At 40.4% G+C, this 20109-nt stretch overlaps 1 protein-coding gene across 1 annotated transcript; it reads right to left on the reverse strand.

The window, feature by feature from the left end:
- Positions 1-1327: 1327 nt before the first annotated feature.
- Positions 1328-19266, reverse strand: LOC308533512 (uncharacterized protein C8orf89). The gene is made up of 4 exons (XM_081111553.1): positions 19109-19266; positions 13826-13979; positions 10194-10249; positions 1328-1632 (listed from the first exon to the last, which is right to left on the reverse strand). Exons 1-4 carry the CDS (start codon positions 19233-19235, stop codon positions 1481-1483), a joined length of 489 nt encoding a protein of 162 aa, XP_080967679.1. The 5' UTR covers positions 19236-19266; the 3' UTR covers positions 1328-1480.
- Between the last annotated feature and the right edge of the window lie 843 nt (positions 19267-20109).

Below are 20109 nucleotides of genomic sequence, written 5' to 3' on the forward strand. Positions count from 1 at the left end.
CTGGCGCGTGTAACTTTCTTTGGCCCACACAATGGCGTCATAAACTTCTAATTAGTTGCTAACATTGACACATTAGAAGGCTTCACATGAAAATCTGGAATCTAAGGAAAAGTTGGAATATCTGGTGACTTCGGGCCTACATTCCCAGGTGACAGAGAGCTAACGCTGGGTGGTGAGTGCCCAGTTCGCCGAAGCCTTCACCTCATGGTGTCACTCAGCATGGCACTTGGCTTGGTGCCTGTAGGCACGTGAGTTCTGCTGCTTGCCCTCTGCTCCCCAGTGTCCCACCCACAGTGTCACTCCCAAATGCACAGTGCACCTCTGCTACGTTATTCATCTTTCCTGGCTTTAAGGTCCACTTCGAACACTGCATCTTCCAGGAGCGTTCCCACTGGAATACCGCCCTGTTCTTGACCCTCCATAACACCCTCCGTAACCCATATCATATGGGTTCTGCTGTGCCTGTATCCCACTCTCACTGGATCACAGACTCTGGTGCGCTGGATTTTTCCTGGTTCCTGGCAAGCACGCCTCTCCCACCCCTCGGGCTTTCTAGAGGAGCAGTGTCCTCCTGATCTAGACCTTCCCCTGCTCCCCACAGAGGGGCAAGTCTCCCCACCCTCTTCCCCACCTCAGGGACCTGCCTGTCTACAGTGGAGGAGCCTTGTTCTGCTTGGCCGTCCAGGCCCTGACTCGGCAGGTGAGCCCAAGCTTGTCAGCACTTACCTGGGTGTGTACGTTGGCCCAATTCTGAAGTTCACTGTTAAGAGGCTGCCACACATCTAAGCCAGGATCTCCTTCCAGGTTTTATCAGCAAGCAAAGCTAATGTTCTCATCATCATCTGCTTGAATATGTACCTCACAACTGTTTCACACTCAAGCAAGGAAAAGGAGGGGTTTATATTGGTGCTTTTGAACCCCAACTAGAGCTTTTTCTTGAATCTTCTGCAGCTCTTGGCGAATATCATTTTACAGAGGCACTCAAAACATTTTTCAAGTTGAGTCAAAAAAAACACATAATCATGTGCATAAAATTCATGCAATATAAATTTTTAAAAAATCCTCATCTGAGGGGACATGCTTAGAGAGAAGAAATGAGAGAGAGAGAGCGAGAGAGAGAGAGAGAGAGAGAGAGAGAGAGAGAGAGAAATTGCCTTCTGTATATTCCCTGAACCAGGATTCAAACTGGCAACCTTTTGGTGCACAGGACAATGCTCAACCAACTAAGCCACTCCAGCTGGGCTGCAACATACTTTTTCTCATGATTGTGTCTACATAATCTGTAACTTAAATGTCTCTTTGTATAGTTAACAGAGCACAAAGTATTCTGAATGTAACATAAAATATTTATTTCCTATTTACATTTCCACTGTTACATATATCATTCCATATCATATCACATATCAAAAAGAAAGAAAAAGAAAAAGGAAGGGAAGAAGTATCAGCCTTAGCGGTGAGTGAAGAAGCGCCGCGCTGTGTGTTACCAGCAGTCTCCCAGCTCTCGTCTCTTACCCTTTTTGGACTTCGTGGCCGTTTCTTGACGAATGGTGTCATACTCCAGCATGGACATTCTGGAAAGTCTCTGTAAGTACTGAGGTGGTGCTCCAGCGAGGGGATTGCTGAATCCAGAACCTGTCAAGAAAAAAGATCAGCTGATAAAATTCAAATCATCACACATTAACGGAAGTCTCTCAACTATAGTGCAAGCAAAATGTCTGTTCCTCGAGCGACCACCAAGCACTATGATTTCTTTGAAGTAGAAATGTTGCTACTTACTTTCTAAAGTGACTGTGATAAGTCATCTCAAAAATATCTCACTAAAAACACCTGTAATGCATACATTTAATTATATAAAACTAAATCTGTGTCTAACATGGGATGGCTGTGGAATTTATTATCTATAAATAATTATAAAAATGTATCTCCATAAAAATTATCTCTATAAATAATTAGCTCATTTAATGCTTTAAGTGCTTATCAAGCAAGTTATTTTTTTGCAAATGAAACCATTTCTCATAAATACTAAGTGAAGTAACATAGTAAAATTGTAAAGTGAAATGGGCCCTCTCTGAGCCTCTCTTAGAGGGTGGTAGGAATAGTAATAATACTAGTAGGTTCACACTTAGTGAGTGATCTCTTTATGTCAAGTACCTATTCATCTATTTCATCCATACAACCCAATGAAGTAGGTAACTAGTACTATCTTGGATTACATATTTTAAAATGATTTAATGAGGCTTAAATTCTAGCCATTGTTAGGGGCAGGATTTGAACCTAAATCCACCAAATTCAAAGTTCCCATGTAAATCACTACTTATGAGAGAAACCAAGATGGCGGCATAGGTTAACACGGGAGATTGCTGCCTCAAACAACCACTTCAAAGATATAACTAAAGGACAGAACAGACATCATCCAGAACCACAGGAAGGCTGGCTGAGTGGAAATTCTACAACTAGGAGGAAAGAGAATATCATACCCAGACTCAGAGGAGGCGCAGTGCTGAAGTGAAATACTCAGGTGCGGAGTGCGCGCACGCGGAGCGGGCTGGCGGCGGAGGGCGCGGTTGTTGTTTTCAATCGGGAGGGAGTTTCAGACTCTGAGCTCCAGATCCGGGCGAGTCTCTAGGGACCCAGACTCAAACGGGAGAAGCGGGACTGTCTGGCTTCGGTCAGAACTCAAAGGCAGCTTTCTCTCTGAGGTTTGCAGCAGTTGCTGGGACTCTGAGAGGCAGAGCCCCTAGGGACGGAACTGAGAGCAGCCATAACTGCTCGCTCCGGCCCGCCCAAGCCCTGCGCAGAGCCATTTGCCGGATAGCCTCAGGCAAACGCTAGATTAGCACCGCCCTAGAGATACAGCACAGAAGCTCTCCCACTGCAGACACAGCGGACTCTCATAGCCAGTTAGCCTGGAGGTCAAATCACCCCTGGTATTACCGACAACAATCAAGGCTTAACTACAAGACTGCACACAAAGACCACTAGGGGGTGCACCAAGAAAAGATAAAAAAATGCGGAGACAAAGAAACAGGATGCAAATGTCAGAAATGGAAGATATAGAGCTCAAAACCACACTTTTAAGGTCTCTCAAGAACTGTCTAGAAGCTGCCGATAAACTTAGTAAGGCCCTCGAAAAGACTGGTGAGACCGCCGATAAATGTAGTGAGATCCTCAAGAAATCTACTGAGACCCTCGATGTTATGATAAAGAACCAACTAGAAATTAAGCATACACTGACTGAAATAAAGAATATTATACAGACACCCAACAGCAGACCAGAGGAGCGCAAGAATCAAGTCAAATATTCAAAACACAAAGAAGCAAAAAACACCCAACTGGAAAAGCAAAATGAAAAAAGAATCCGAAAATACGAAGATAGTGTAAGGAGCCTCTGGGACAGCTTCAAGCGTACCAACATCAGAATTATAGGGGTGCCAGAAGATGAGAGAGAGCAAGATATTGAAAACCTATTTGAAGAAATAATGACAGAAAACTTCCCCTACCTGGTGAAAGAAATAGACTTACAGGTCCAGGAAGCGAAGAGAACCCCAAACAAAAGGAATCCAAAGAGGACCACACCAAGACACATCATCATTAAAATGCCAAGAGCAAAAGACAAAGAGAGAATCTTAAAAGCAGCAAGAGAAAGAAACTCAGTTACCTACAAGGGAATACCCATACGACTGTCAGCGGATTTCTCAACAGAAACTTTGCAGGCCAGAAGGGAGTGGCAAGAAATATTCAAAGTGATGAATACCAAGAACCTACAACCAAGATTACTTTATCCAGCAAAGCTATCATTCAGAACGGAAGGTCAGATAAAGAGCTTCACAGATAAGGAAAAGCTAAAGGAGTTCATCACCACCAAACCAGGATTATATGAAATGCTGAAAGGTATCCTTTAAGAAGAGGAAGAGGAAGAAAAAGGTAAAGATACAAATTATGAACAACAAATATGCATCTATCAACAAATGAATCTAAGAATCAAGTGAATAAATAATCTGGTGATCATAATAGAATCAGGGACATAGAAAGGGAATGGACTGACTATTCTTGTGGGGGAAAGGGGTGTGGGAGATGCGGAAAGAGACTGGACAAAAATCGTGCACCTATGGAAGAGGACAGTGGGTGGGGAGTGAGGGCGGAGGGTGGGGCGGGAACTGGGAGGAGGGGAGTTATGGGGGGAAAAAAGAGTAACAAATGTAATAATCTGAACAATAAAGATTTAATTTAAAAAAAAGAGAGAGAGAAAAAAAAATCACTACTTATTACCTAAATATGTAAATGTGTGTAAATACTTCTATTTAGAAACACACAAGTGTTTGAAAATAATATATGAACTCATATATTATTTTGAAAAAACTGTTATTTCACGATGAAGTTTCAAGTATCAAAAAAACTGTCTTCAAATCTTCAGGGTGGTTGGGTTTGCTTGTTTTGTTTTTATTTGAGTGTGTAACATGAGTGAGAAGTTCAGAGAGAGCAAAGGGCAAGAATATGATCAGCATTCTTGTGCTTAGCACTGCAATGGGCTTGATCTTAGACCCTCTGGCTGCAAAATAACTAGATGCTAGGTATTGAGCAATATTTGAAAAACTTCAAAGAATTGTTATCATACAGACCAATAAAATTAACTTGAAGTTGTCAGCAATAAGATATACATAAAAATTCTCAAAAATTTGAAATTTACCCACATTCTAAATTATGCATCAATAAAAAATAAATCATAATAAACATTTAAGTAGATGATAAAAAATATTACAAAACTTGTGTGGTGAAACAAAAGAGAAATTTTAGCGTATAAAGCTCTCTATGGTTTAGGGTATAATTTTCTAAATTTCCTTTGTTAGAAAAAAAGGCTGAAAATTAATAAGTGAGGTGTAAGATATACATTAGGAAAAGAATAAACCCACAGAACATGGGGGAAAATGATAATTCAGAAAAGAAATAGAGAACAAATTTTCAATAAGAAACTTTAAAAAGATCAGAGTTCTTCACTGAAAAGACTAGTAACAAAGGAAAGCCTCTGGTGAGATTAATTAAGAAAACAAGGCAGAAGGAACAAACCCTATATAATAAAAGGCTAATATGCAAATCAACTGAATGGCAGAACAACCATTTGCTATGATGCGCGCTAACCACCAGGGGGCAGACACTCAATGCAGGAGCTGTCCCCTGGTGGTCATTGTGCTCCTGCAGAGGGAGTGCTGCTCAGCCAGAAGCCCTGAGCCTGGTTCATGGCTGGTGAGCACAGTGGCGGTGGCAGGAGCCTCTCCCGCCTCTGTGGCAGTGCTAAGGATGTCCAACTGCAGGCCTAAGCCGTCAATCAGACATCCCCTGAGGGCTCCCGGACTACAAGAGGGCACAGGCCCAACTGAGGGGACCCCCCCCCCCTGAGAGCACAAATTTCATGCACAGGGTCTCTAGTAAGTAATATTAGAAGAGGAACAGAAGTACAGATAGAGTAAAGATTAAATTTTAGGCCAATAAATTTGAAAACTTAGACAAAATGGAAGAAATTCTAGAACATATAACTTACCAAAACTGATTGACAAATTAGAATGCTTTAAGAAGTCCTAAAGTTAAAATTACTGGATCATTTTAAAAGACTCCTCCAAAGAAAACAAATGGTCCAAGTGATTTACCTGCAAGGCTCTGTCACCTTATGTTTTCCAGAGAGATTTCATTTTCTTCTGGCAGCCATCACTTTAATCCGGCCAAGGATGAGCTATAGGCTGTTTTAAAGCTTGTCTCTTTTTGGGATGCCTTTATTATGTGCAGCTTCTGGGAGTTTTAACTGAGAGCCTGGGAGTTCACTAAGGGCTCTCCTGGCTAGGCCTTAACCTGCCCCTCTGTCTCCCCAGCAAATGCTAACTTACTGAAACCTCTGCTCAGTTCTTTTGCCTGAAAGAGGCTGTTTTATGCTTGAGGTCCTGACATATGACCTGGCAGACATGCCCCTTAGGAACAGGCAAACACCTGAGAGAAAACTGCTCACAGAATTTGGGGCTCACTTCTCTGTGGTTATTTCTCCAATATCTCAGCTCTGAAATCCTATTGGAAATGGGAGCTCTTGGCACCTTAAAGTTGTTGCGTTTTAATATTTTTATTATTTTATATTAATAATAAATATACAACTTTTATATTATTTATTTATTATTATATTTTTATGATTTTTTATAATTAGCTCTTATGCTAATTCTCAGTGGTAAAGTCATCTAGTAGAAGCTATTCCAGCACAGCTGGAGGTGAAAGTTCTATGGGTATTTACTTATTATAATGGAATTACAGGATTTATTTATTTATTTTTAATTTATAAAGTATTTTTATTTATTTTGAGACACAGAGAGGAAGGAAGAAGGAGAGAGAGAAACATTGATGCAAGAGCAAAACATGGATTAGCTGCCCGACAACCGGAATTGAACCAGCAACCTTTAGGTGCATGGGCCTTGCAACTCCCAACCAATTAAACCACATGACCAGGATTGGACCATTTTTTTTAAAAGGAGTAACTACTGAAATAGATGGCAGTTGCCAAATGATCCTTTAAAAACTTAAATCAGATCACATGGAAATCATTCTTTTTTTTTTTTTTAATACATTTTATTGAAATTTTACAGAGAGGAAGGGAGAAGGATAGAGATTTAGAAACATCGATGAGAGAGAAACATCAATCAGCTGCCTCCTGCACACTCCTCATTGGGGATGTGCCCGCAACCAAGGTACATGCCCTTGACCAGAATCGAACCTGGGACCTTTCAGTCTGCAGGCCAACACTCTATCCACTGAGCCAAACCGGTTAGGGCGGAAATCATTCTTTTGTTAAAATTATTCAGTGGCTCCTCATTTCAATCAGAGTTAGATACAGTGACCCTTCCAGGGCCCTACAGGGTCAGATGTCACCTCTTTTACCTGGTCTTTCACACTCTGAGATTAGCCACTCTTGACTCCTGAATTCTTCCAACCGGTCAGGTACCATCCTGCCCTGGGATCTCTCTTGGCTCCAAGAGAGTAACTGTTTTCCAGGAGTTTAATTCCCTCACCTCTTTCAAGTCTTGGCTCAAATATTACCCTCTCCAGTAAACCTGTTCTGACCCCAGATCTCCTAATCTCCCTTCCCTTATTCTATTTTGTTTCTGTTTTACTTACACCTTCTGATATGCTAGGCAATGGACCTTCTTTATTACATTTAACTAGAGGCCTGATACATGAAATGCGTGCAAGGGGTTCGGCCCTCGCAGCCCCAGCTGCCTCGGCTGGACCTCACAATGACCTTCCAGACGGTTGTTTTGCTGTTCGGTCTAATTAGCATTTTACTCTTTCTTATATAGGCTATTTGTCAGCTGTATTCTCTCACTAGAATGTAAATTCCACAAGGCCTGGGACCTTGGTTTTGTGGAAGGATGTAACAGAGGCCCAAGCATCTAGAACAAGGCCTGGCACAGAATAGATACTCAGTTCACATTTGGTGAATGAGTGCATGAACTGTGTTCTTGCATGACTCAAGGAAAATCAACAAGTATTTACTGAACACTCTTTATATTGCAGAAACTGGTGTAGGCACTGCAGGTTATAAAGGTAAAGAAGATATAGCATCTGGCCCAAAAGAACCATAAACTTGGCCTATTGGAACATAGGTACACAAATGTTCATTTGGGCCAAGTTGTCTTTTGCTTAAATTACCATGTATATTTTTATTTTTATTTTTTTAAAATATATTTTTTATTGATTAAGATATTACATATGTGTCCTTATCCCCACGTTACCCCCTACCCCCACCCCCCCGCTCATGCCCTCACCCCCCCCCCCATTGTCCGTGTCCATTGTTTAGGCCTATATGCTTGCATATAAGTCCTTTGGTTGATCTTTTCCCCTTACCCCCACCCTCCCCTACCTTCCCTCCAAGGCCCGACAGTCCAATCAATGCCTCTCCGTCTTTGGATCAGTCCTTGTTCATCAGTTTATGTTGTTCATTATATTCCACAAATGAGTGAGATCATGTGGTATTTATCCGCTCTCCAGTTCCATCCATGCTGTGGCAAATGGTAAGAGTTCCTTTTTCTTCTTCCTCTTCTTAAAGAATAACTTTCAGCATTTCATATAATGCTGGTTTGGTGGTAATGAACTCCTTTAGCTTCTTCTTATCTGTGAAGCTCTTTATCTGACCTTCTATTCTGAATGATAGCTTTGCTGGATAAAGTAATCTTGGTTGTAGGTTCTTGCTATTCATCACTTTGAATATTTCTTGCCACTCTCTTCTGGCCTGCATGGTTTCTGTTGAGAAAACAGCTGACAGTCGTATGGGTACTCCCTTGTAGGTAACTGACTGTCTTTCTCTTGCTGCTTTTAAGATTCTCTCTTTGTCTTTTGCTCTTGGCATTTTAATGATGATGTGTCTTGGTGTGGTCCTCTTTGGATTCCTTTTGTTTGGGGTTCTCTGCGCTTCCTGGACTTGTAAGTCTATTTCTTTCACCAGGTAGGGGAAGTTTTCTGTCATTATTTCTTCAAATAGGTTTTCAATATCTTGCCCTCTCTCTTCTTCTGGTATCCCTATTACCATGTATATTTTTATTTTATGCTGCCTGTTGATCACAGAAATTGTTTATATATATGGAAATTCAGAGAAAAGATGTATCCAAGGAGAAGTTCATGAACATTTAACCTATGACCATTCAGAGACTGAACTTGCAAAGCTCCTAATAAGTCAATTCTGACTGCTACCAACAGTGTCGAGAAAGCATTATATATTATTTACTCTACAATTTTAGTGTTTGTGGTTTATTTGGAGGTGCTCTATTAGCTCCATTCGTCTATAAGTATAAAGTCATGGAAGTGATGGATAACTGTGATTATCATAAAAATAAGGTTAAAAAATCTTCAACTGGTAAAGAAAGAACTGTTACACACAGATAAAGGAGGAAACGTTTGATAGTTTGAAGGACAAATAGTAAATAATATATAATGTTAGACGTGTTATACTTAATCCTGTGGTTCTCAACTGGAAGTGATTTTGCACCCTAAGGACCTTTGGCAATGTCTGGAGGCCTTTTTGATGACCACATAGTGGCATCTAGTGACCACACACTGGCATTTAGGGATGCTGCTAAACTCCTCCAATGCATAGGACAGAGCCCCACAAAAAGAATTATCTGGTCCGAAATGTTAATAGTGCCATTGTTGAAAAACCCTGGCTTACATAATAATCGACAAAAGACAAGAAAGTGGAAAACCTTTGACTTCAAGAAATCTTTCAAAAAAAAAGAATGTCTCCCATTTAACTTTGGATAAAATTCCTTCAGGAAATGAGCACGAACTTATTGGAGAACTTAAATGCTAGACATGTGCATGTTGCATGCCATATACGGTTCCCTTAGTGTAAGGCCCAGGAATCAGTAACACACAAAAGTTAGGGCTGGGACAGTAAGTCTAGATACCAGAGCTGACGAGAAATTCCCATGATCTTGTAGACCTCACCTGGCTCAACTGATATTTCAGAGTCTAATTTTGAAAAACAAAATTCTGATCAAACACATCAGAAATGTGGAGGTGAGAATGCCTGATTTTATCACTTCAAGGAACAAATTCATACTCCAAATAAGTAAAAATACAGCTTGGTGCTATAAACCTTCCTAGTCACCAAAAGGCTTAGGAATAAATCAATGTTACAAGTAGTTCTTTTGAACTCAAACTATTGGCATAGAGATAAGTTTCTGCAGTTGGATGTGATAAGATAACAGAGGATCCAGGAAAATAATTAATTAGAAGATCAGGCCAGAAAGGCAAGTTAGTGCAAGATGGTAAAGGATTCAGTGCCAAGTTAAGGAGTTCATACTTTACTCTGAGGGTAATGTGGAGGAATTGTTTTTGAAGAAGGGAGTGATGTGATTAGAGGCCAAGGTCTTAGGCTTGTTGCACTATTGAAGGATTTCAAAGGCCAGAAATTCCAAGCCAGACTAGTTTGCAGGCAACTGCAATGGTCCACCTGCGATGAGGAGGGCCCATGCCAGGGTCCTGGGATATTAAAGATGCACGATATACCGAACACAACATCTACTACATTTATAAACTAAAGCTTCAAAGAAGCAGTAACAAAACAAAGACAATGAAATCAGTGGAAAGAAAGGACGTTTAAAACAAAAGATAAGTATTCCGCAGCCCAATAAGACATGTGGTCAGAAAAAAAGGAGCCTGCTTGCCTTTTGGTCTCTCCACAAGTGGTACCACCATGCAGGGCCCCTTGGTCTTCTTTATCCTGAAATTACATATTGTCATGAAGTCCCTTCTCTACAAATCCAGGGCACATCAATCTTTCAAAGTGCAGTAAGAGACATGAAGCATGCTTCTAGTGAGACTCACCTGTGAAGGACATCACAAAGAAATTAAATAAACTTTAAAGAAACGAAACTCCTTCCATCATAGCTAATCTAATCAGAAACAGATATGAACCAACTTAATGTTTCAATTTTTGCTAATAAATTTTACCCATGGAGGAGTGTTATGTGTAACTTTTCCCATCTTTATCTCAATTTATTTTTATCTTAATTCTCACTAATCATGATTCAGGGAATGCTATGAGGAAGGGAATTAAGATTAGATCAACAGGGTATCTGGATGTGCCAACTAACCAACTCAGTTATTTGTACACTTATCACCTATTCATCCCTACAATCTAAATTTTGACATAATTAACTCTCATTCCTCTGGAATAGATCTAGATAATATGTAGGAAATATGCCATGATTGAATCTGCTGTGGGTGAGAGGGTACCTAAGAATTCCAAATTTCTTGTAGCTACATTAAACTTTAGAAGTCACCCAAAACTTTTAAATACTCGTCACTGTTAGGATTCCTACTATCAGTTATATTACCAGACTGTGCCTTGAGAGTCACTGAAAATTTCTGATTAGCATTAAAGAAATATGAGAACACATTAGTCTTTTAGAATCAAAGAGGGTAAGGGTTTGTACACAAAACAAACAAAAATGAGGACTTCCTTGCTTTACCAAGATTGTTCCTTCACAGGGCGCTGGGCAATACGAAGAGGAGAATAAAATACTTGTAGCCCTGGATGGCGTGTCTCAATGCATAGAGTGTCAGCCTGAGCACCTAAGGGTCTCGAGTTTGATTCCTGGTCAAGGGCACCTACCTGTGTTGCAGGTTTGATCCCCGGCCATAGACTGGGTGTGTACAGGAGGCAACCAATGGCTGTATCTCTTTCACATGGATGTTTCTCTCTCTCTCTTCTGTCTCTCTCACCCTCCTTCCCTCCTTTCCATTCTCTCTGAAAAGCAATGGAAAAAAATATTCTCGGATGAGGATTAACAAAAAACAAAACTTGCAGGCAACTCAACGTGTCCTCACCAGAATGGTGAAAATAAAGACACTCATTTCAAAGACAGGCACAAGAACTAACATTTTTGCTTGCCATGCACTCATTAACATCATGCACTTAGCTCCTCTCTTCTGCTTATATATGAAGACCACTTGTCATAACACAATTGTAATATATTCAAATTATCTTTCATTGACTTACGGAAATTCACACTCAAGTCAATGTGAAATGTTGATGAATCATCTCACAAACAGCCAAAATTGCAAATGAAAAATAAAAAAAAGAACACACACACACAAAACTGAAATAGAGTGAAACAGTGGGAAGCAACATGAAGACTGAAAATTTAGAGGCAGAACAGGCTAATTCAGGGGGTGCTTTCTGGGCTTCCAGTTTTTTAGGGGATCATACACACTGAAAGAAGGGTCAGAAAACTGGCCTGGACTGAGACAAGTCCATCACCACAGGCAGCCCTCCACACTCTTACTCCCTTCCCCATCAAGGGCTGTGACCCCTGGGGACATGACAGGGATGGGCTAAGTGACAGGGATACAGGTGTCCTGGTGAAGGAAACACAATGTCCTTGAGTAGGTGTTGTACTCAGGTTCCCAGGGGGCCCTCTTCTTTCCACAGTCTTACCGTCCTGTCTCTCTAATTCCCATCATCTACTCTACTGGAAACTCACTCTCTTCCACCGTCTCTGGCTCTGCCTTGTCTCACTTTAATCTCACTTCAGAAAGAGCAGTTTTGCTTTGTATATTTCTAGAGCTTGGCAATCTGTCCTCAGATAATATTCAAAATGAGGGGAAAGATTTTATGTGTGCTATTGCTCACAAAAGTGAAAAAGTCAACGTAAGGTAAAAGTGCAATGATAGGAACTTTTAAATAAACTATGTTGTTTTATTAAACACAGTTTAATAACATCAATGAAATATGTAGACAGTAACTGAAGATTATATAGTGAGATAAGTACGTACGTGTGTGTGTGTGTGTGTGTGTGTGTGTGAAAAAGGCGAAGTAAAACATTGTCAGTACACTAAAATTACAACTAAAATAAAAATATATCAAAATGAAAAAGGCTAGAACACCTAACAATAAAAATCGATATGTTAAGATGGGTAAATTTTCTGCAAAGCTCTTATTTTTCACAATTTAGATATAAATTAACCACAACTTTTCATTTTTAGTATGTTCTAGTTTTCTATTTATATTATCAGGATTTATTTTGAGTAATTAGCAAGAGCATAATACTGGTGGAAAACTCAAGATATAGACTCTGAAATTCTGATACTTGTGCACTATGTACAACTGGTTGACTTTAAAGCTCATGACATGAAAATATAAATACACGTGAAGATATAAATCCTCCCCTAAAGAGATCTGCAAATCAGACTGCTTTCAATGCTTTGTCTTGTTTTTAGGCTGGCCATTCAATAAATACCCAATGAATAAATAAATAAACCAAAGCAGAAACCAAATAGAAGACTGTCTTACTAATGAATATATACATACATCCCTTTAAAGAAAGGGGTTTTCTTTTAAGGGTATGTCAGTCTGATTTACAGTGGGAAAGGTATCTATACTAATAATAGCCTAGGTGGTCATCATGCCCTCATGCATCACACCCTAATGTCATCACAAAATGGCTGTTACAAGATGGCAATCACAAGATGGCCATGCTCACAGTGGAGGTGGGGCCCGGTTGAGGAGGTGGGTCTCAGCAGAGGAGGGCAGTTGGGAGCGATCAGGCTGGCAGGCAGAAGTGGTAAGAGGCAATTAGGCAGGAGTGGTTAGGAGCCAGTGGTCCCAGATTATGAGAGGGATGTCCAACTGGCAGTTTAGGTGAAAAAGTCAAGGTAAGGTAAAAGTGCAATGATAGGAACTTTTAAATAAACTATGTTGTTTTATTAAACACAGTTTAATAAAAACCAGCAGTCGGACATCCCCCGAAGGGTCCCAGATTGGAGAGGGTGCAGGCTGGGCTGAGGGACTGCCCCCCCACCCGCACGAATTTCGTGCACTAGGCCTCTAGTTTATAATAATGTTTTTAAATGCAAGGATTCCAGCTGACAAACTCATTTCTGATTATCAATGCAGGCTCGTCATTAGGCTGATGTCTCATTCAGAATCACCCCTCCATCACTTCAAATGGGAAATGAAATGAAAGGCTCTGTATGCAGGGTAGTGAGATCTGTTCATATTGCAGAGTTCATTTATTTTTATTGCTAAAAATTCCAATATTCTCATGAGCAACTTACACTAGGGCAATAAAAAATTAAAAAAAAAAAAGACCTCCTATCCTTTCTGACAATGTCACTTAACAATCGTGGGAAGTTCCTACTTATCAAACTGAATAAAATCACAAAATTAAATCCTTTATGGAAAAAAATTAGTAAGCAAGAAAGAACTGGATTCACGGGCCAGAAAGACCTCTCCAAGTAGAAGTATTACTCCAGCTAAGTATTCAACAGAAGAGGCGGAATAGGCAGGGCCTACCTGACTGGAGGCATCTGGGTGTCAATGCACTGCCGTCTGCTAGGAACCTCAGGTGGGGAGGAACTCACACTTTTCTGGCAGTTTTGCAATCCTGGTAAATATGGCATTTTGACACGTTCTCTGAGCTCTTCTAGACCAAATGCTCGGGTGTATTCTAATAAAAAATAGTATCATAACCACCTTCATTATTTCCTGATTAAAAGTATGTAACTTCTTTTCCTAATACTACAATGCATAATAAAACATACTAAATGGGTCATAAGTAAAGGAAATTAAGCTACTGTAGCTTACCTAGCATCTTTCCTGAGAGAACACCTGAATTCCTAACATAGGGACAGCAGGGGAGAGTGGGTAAGGGGCTGCTTAAGATTCGAACCAAGAAAAAGGACAGCTTCCCAGAGCCTCACAGTCTTCACTGTCCTGTCTTCATGATTCTAGAATCCTCAGAATATTAGCTGGATTCACACTGAAAAGAGCCGAAAGCACTTTCAAGAGTCTTACATTATCTGCTTCCTGATTTTATGTAGAAAATCAAGGAATGTAAATACACGATCACCTGAGCTAGCAATAAAGGATAAAAGAATTCTATTTTCAGGCGTTGATTTTATTTTATTTTTCCAGGCACTGATTTTAATGATTTCACTGCAAAATTCCAAATCTGTAAATAACAACATTGAAACACCAAGATTTCTTCTACTGACCTCACATATCATTAGAAAAAGAGATGATTAAATTATTAAAAATTTTCAAAATGAAGGGAGAAAAAGATTGAGATTAAAGGTTTGTTTGGTCATTAAACTAAACATAGAGAATTGTTTTTAAAGCTTTCTCTACTGAGCAAGTCTAGCCCAGTAATAAAAAAGATATTTAGTGGGGCTAGAATTATATTAAATACTCAAAATGCTCTTATGCAACCTTTGATTGTTTTCCTTTTTTGGACAAAAAAAGTTTCTCTTGATCAAAAAAATATATAGATTCTCTTTTAAGCAATTAAACCTGGGGGTAAGAGGACAGATAAACGGGTGTCTTCTGAGTACCTTTAATGGGAAGCTAGTGGAATAATTGAAAAACTGTAGCAACACATTCAAAACCAGAAGTGATGAAATGGTGAGGGAGTTCAAATTTTGCTATTTTCAAGAATTATATCTCCATCAATAAAGCTAATGGCAGAATTCAGAATAAATAAAAAATGTAATTTATAATTTGAAATTAAGGAGGGAAAGTTATACGTACTCATTTACATGTCAAAAGTCCTCAAACTAGTCTTTATTGAGCAACTATCCTATATAATAAAACCCTAATATGCAAATCGACCGAATGGAGGAATGACTGGTGGAACGACTGGTCACTGCGACATGCACTGACCACCAGAGGGCAGACGCTCAATGCAAGAGCTGTACCCCTGCCCCCCTCCGCCCCCCGACTGGGGGCAGCTCCTGTGTTGAGCGTCTGCCCTCTGAGAGGAAAGCAATCAGTGGCGGCGATCAGGGGGAGGGGCCAGCCAGCAGGTGGCACCAGGCCGTCAGCCAAGGCAGGTGCCAGCAGTGGCCCCCAGATCGTCTCACCTACCGGTTGCCCCACATATGGCCCTGCTCGCTGGCCAGGCCTAGTGACCCTACCCTATATATTGGGAACAGTCTCTTAGGTTTAAAAATTAAAACCTAGCAAGGCGAGGAGAAACCAAGATGGTGGCATAGGTAAACACCGGAAATTGCTGCCTCGCACAACCACTTCAAAAATACAACTAAAAGACAAAATGGACATCATCCAGAACCACAGGAAGGCTGGCTGAGTGGAAATTCTACAACTAGAAGGAAAGAGAAAAGCACACTGAGACTCAGAGGAAGTGCGGAAGTCAAGTGCAGAGGTACAGAGGCGCACGCCGAAAGGGCTGGCAACTGAGGATGTGGTGCACGTGGAAAGGGCTGGAAGCAGAGGACGTGGCACATGTGGAAAGGGCTGGCAGCTGAGGTCATGGTTGTCTTTTTCAATTGGGAGGGAATCTTAAGCTCCTGGCTGCTCTGAACTCCAGTTCCGGGTGAGTCTCTGGGGACCCAGACTCATACGGGGAGAAACTGGACTGTCTGGCATCGGGCAGAACTCGAGGGCGGCTTTCTCTCAGAGGTGCATGCAGCAATTACCAGGACACTGTGACCCAGGGCCTCTTAGGGTAGGACTGGGGAGCAGCAATAGCTGCTTGCTCTGCCCTGTTGATCCCTTGAGACTCTGCCCCACCCAAGCTGTGCACAGAGGCTTTTGCATATGAAAGGCCTGGCCCTTTGCAATCTGAAAATTACCTAACAAATTGCAGCTGGGTCAGACAGACCCAGAAATTCCAAAAGGCCCAAGGCCCCACAGCAGCTTGCATTGCTTCACAGCTGGTCCTCATCTGGGTACCTCCAAACCCCAAACAAAGAAGAGGAATCTCTCCATAGCTCCCGCTGGGTAGCCTCAGACAGAGGCTAAATTAGCACCTCCTTAGAGATCCAAGAGCCAGTGTACCCAGTGGTCAGAATGGAATCACTCAGATTACAACTCCTCAGATCCATAAGGGACACACTCAGGGGCAGACTCAGTGAGCACCAAAGCCCCACTGAAGCAAGTCTTGCCCCATAATGGTGTCTCCAGCACAGAAGTTCTTCCACTGCAGACACAGCTGATTCTCACAGCCAATTGGCCTGGAGGCCAATTCTTCCCAGTGATACCTACAACAATCAAGGCTTAACTATAACAAGCCTGTGCACACAGCCCACAAAGGGGTACACTAAGAGTGTCCACCTCAGGTAATTGGGGAGGCTGAGCCACTGGACCCTGTAGGACAACTAGCACAGAGAGCCACTCTATCAACACAGGGAAGCATAAAAAAATGCAGATACAAAGAAACAGATCACAAACGACAGAAATGGAGGAAAGCAAACTACTGGATATTGAGTTCAAAACCACACTTTTAAGGTTTTTCAAGAATTTTCTAGAAACCGCCGATAAATTTAGTGAGACCCTCAAGAAATCTAGTGAGACCCTCGAGGTTATGAAAAAGGACCAACTAGAAATTAAGCATACACTGACTAAAATAAAGGATATTATACAGAGTTCCAACAGCAGACTAGAGGACTGCAAGAATCAAGTCAAAGATTTGAAATACGAAGAAGCAAAAAACACCCAACCGGAAAAACAAAAAGAAAAAAGAATCCAAAAATATGAAGATAGTGTAAGGAGCCTCTGGGACAACTTCAAGTGTACCAACATCCGAATTATGGGGGTGCCAGAAGAAGAGAGAGAGAAAGATATTGAAAACCTATTTGAAGAAATAATGACAGAAAACTTCCCCTACCTGGTGAAAGAAATAGACTTACAAGTCCAGGAAGTGCAGAGAACCCCAAACAAAAGGAACCCAAAGAGGACCACACCAAGACACATCATAATTAAAATGCCAAGAGCAAAAGACAAAGAGAGAATCTTAAAAGCAGCAAGAGAAAGAAACCCAGTTACCTACAAGGGAGTACCCATACGACTGTCAGCTGATTTCGCAACAAAAACTATGCAGGCCAGAAGGGAGTGGCAAGAAATATTCAAAGTGATGAATAGCAAGAACCTACAACCAAGATTACTTTACCCAGTAAAGCTATCATTCAGAATAGAAGGTCAGATAAAGAGCTTCACAGATAAGAAAAAACTAAAGGAGTTCATTACCACCAAACCAGTATTATATGAAATGCTGAAAGGTATCCTTTAAGAAGAGGAAGAAGAAGAAAAAGGTAAAGATACAAATTATGAACAACAAATACACATCTATCAATAAGTGAATCTAAAAATCAAGTGAATAAATAATCTGATGAACAGAATAAACTGGTGAACAGAATAAAATCACGGGCATAGAAAGGGAGTGGACTGACTATTCTCCGGGGGGGTGTGTGGGGGGTGCGGGAAGAGACTGCACAAAAATCGTACACCTATGGATGAGGACAGTGGGGGGGGGGGGGGCGTAAGGGCAGAGGGTGGGGTGGGAACCGGGTGGAGAGGAGTTATGGGGGGAAAAAGAGGAACAACTGTAATAATCTGAACAATAAAGATTTAATTAAAAAACAAACAAACAAACAAACAAAAAACCTAGCAAGGCTACTCTAACACTGAAAAAAAACAAAAAACAGGATGATGCAGCAATGACATGCATGGACTCTGGCTTGCACATTTTATGGTCAGCCCTGATTCTGACACTTATAACTGTGTGACAAAGCCAATTACTTAACTTCTCTCTGCTTTAGTTTTTCCACCCATAAGATGGGGAAAATGGTACTACTGCCTCAGCAGGATCATGTTATGTACTACTTTTTATAATCAGGGCAAAAAATGTAGCAGCCCATACAACAGCAAGATGCCTTTCACCTGTATGAAAAGTATGGTCACTGGTGCATGCAGCATCCAGGATTGCAAGAGGGATGTTCAACTGCTGGTTTAGGCCCGACATCCCCGAAGGGGCCCTGGATTACAAGAGGATGCAGGCCGGGCTGAGGGACCCCCATTCCCTCCCCCGTCACCTCCCCACCCCGTGCATGAATTTCATGCACCGGGCCTCTAGTAGGATATAAAATACTTTTTACAGGAAAGGAAAGAAGACATAATTTTGATTAGAATTATTAATACAAAAAGGTGCTGTAAAAGATCTGGGTTTCTTAAAATATGAAAACCAGCTTGAGGTATTTAACTAGTTTTGTTTGTTTTTTTTCTTTTTGTTAATTTGTACCCAAGGACATCCTTTCCATTGATTTCCAGACAGAGTGGAAGGGAGGGGGAAAGACAGAGAGAAACGTCAATGTGAGAGAGAGGCAACATTGATTGGTTGCCTCCTACATGCGCCCCAACTGGGGCCTGAATTTGAGCCTGCAACTGAGGTTTGTGCCCTTCTTTGACTGGAATGGATGGAACCTGGGACCCTTCAGTCCACAGGCAAACTTTCCAACTGCTGAGCCAAACCAGCAAGGGCAACCTGAGGTATCTGAAAACAAACACTATTCATAAAAAGTAGCATGATCCAACAGAGGGAGAACTGCACTGATATCAAGGGAAGGAGTTCTTTAAATTTGTTCTATCATGAGTCACAGAATTACATGAAGTAAATTAATTTTAATTTGCTTCCATTTATCTTTTCTGTAAGCTTAAGATAGTATTCTTACTTAAATGTTACAAAAATTATAAAATGTCTCAGTACTTTAAAAATATACATGTAAATTCAAACTCACTATTTCTATATTTTCTTAAGTCAAATAAGAGTAAAATTGACGTTACCGTCCTTCAACTTCTGTGTTTTGAAAACCGCTTTCCTCCAACCACTCTCAAAAAGAAAATATCTGTCCATGGAATTTCTGGTGACATCAGAAGTCTCAAATTTGATTTCAGGAGATAGTCCTGGCATTTTCTCTTCTTTCAACAGTGCTGATGAAAGTGACATGCTGATCCAAATTTGGGACACAAAATACAAAAGCAAAAAGAAAAGGAAGGTATTTCAAAGATAAGCATTTTTTCCAATCTGTTTTTCATTATGCAGATTAAATACTAACATACACTTAAATGAAAAGTTTACTTATATTATATATGTTAAATACATATTCTTGGTATCTTAAAGCAAGAGGCCTTTAACAATATAGCTAAAATATGTAGTAAGAGTTTTTCCGTTTATAAAGTTTAATGAATTCTTTCAAATTCCAGGTTATAGGTAATTGGCAATATAAAAACAATTTAAGTCCAACAGCAAGTTATTATGTACAAGAAAATGTTTAGGATTCTCTCAAAAATATTACCATTATACACCATTACCAAGTAGAATTTATCTCTGGGATGCAAGAATGGTTCAACATACAAAAATCAGTTAATGTGATACATCACTTAACAGAATGAAGGATTAAATAACCACATGATCTTCTCAACAGATATAGAAAAAACATCTGTCTGATAAAATTCAACACACTTTCATGATAAAAAAAATACTTTGAACTAGAAATACAGAGAAATTATCTCAACATAATAAAAGCTACTAGTAAAAAGCCCATAGTTAATATCATACTCAATGGTAAAAATTAAACGCTCCTCCTCTAACATCAGGAATAAGGCCATGATGCCCATTCTAGCCACTTCTATGCAATGTAGTACTGCAAGTCCAAGATAGAGAAGTTACCAAAAAAAGGAATAATAGGCATCCAGATTGGATAGGAAGAAGCAAAATTGTTCCTGTTTATAAAGGAAACAATCTTTTTTTTTTTTTTTTTTTTTTTTTTTTTTTTTAATATATT

The sequence above is a fragment of the Myotis nattereri genome, assembly GCF_964212035.1.
Source record: "Myotis nattereri genome assembly, chromosome: 17".
Taxonomy (NCBI): Eukaryota; Metazoa; Chordata; class Mammalia; order Chiroptera; family Vespertilionidae; genus Myotis; species Myotis nattereri.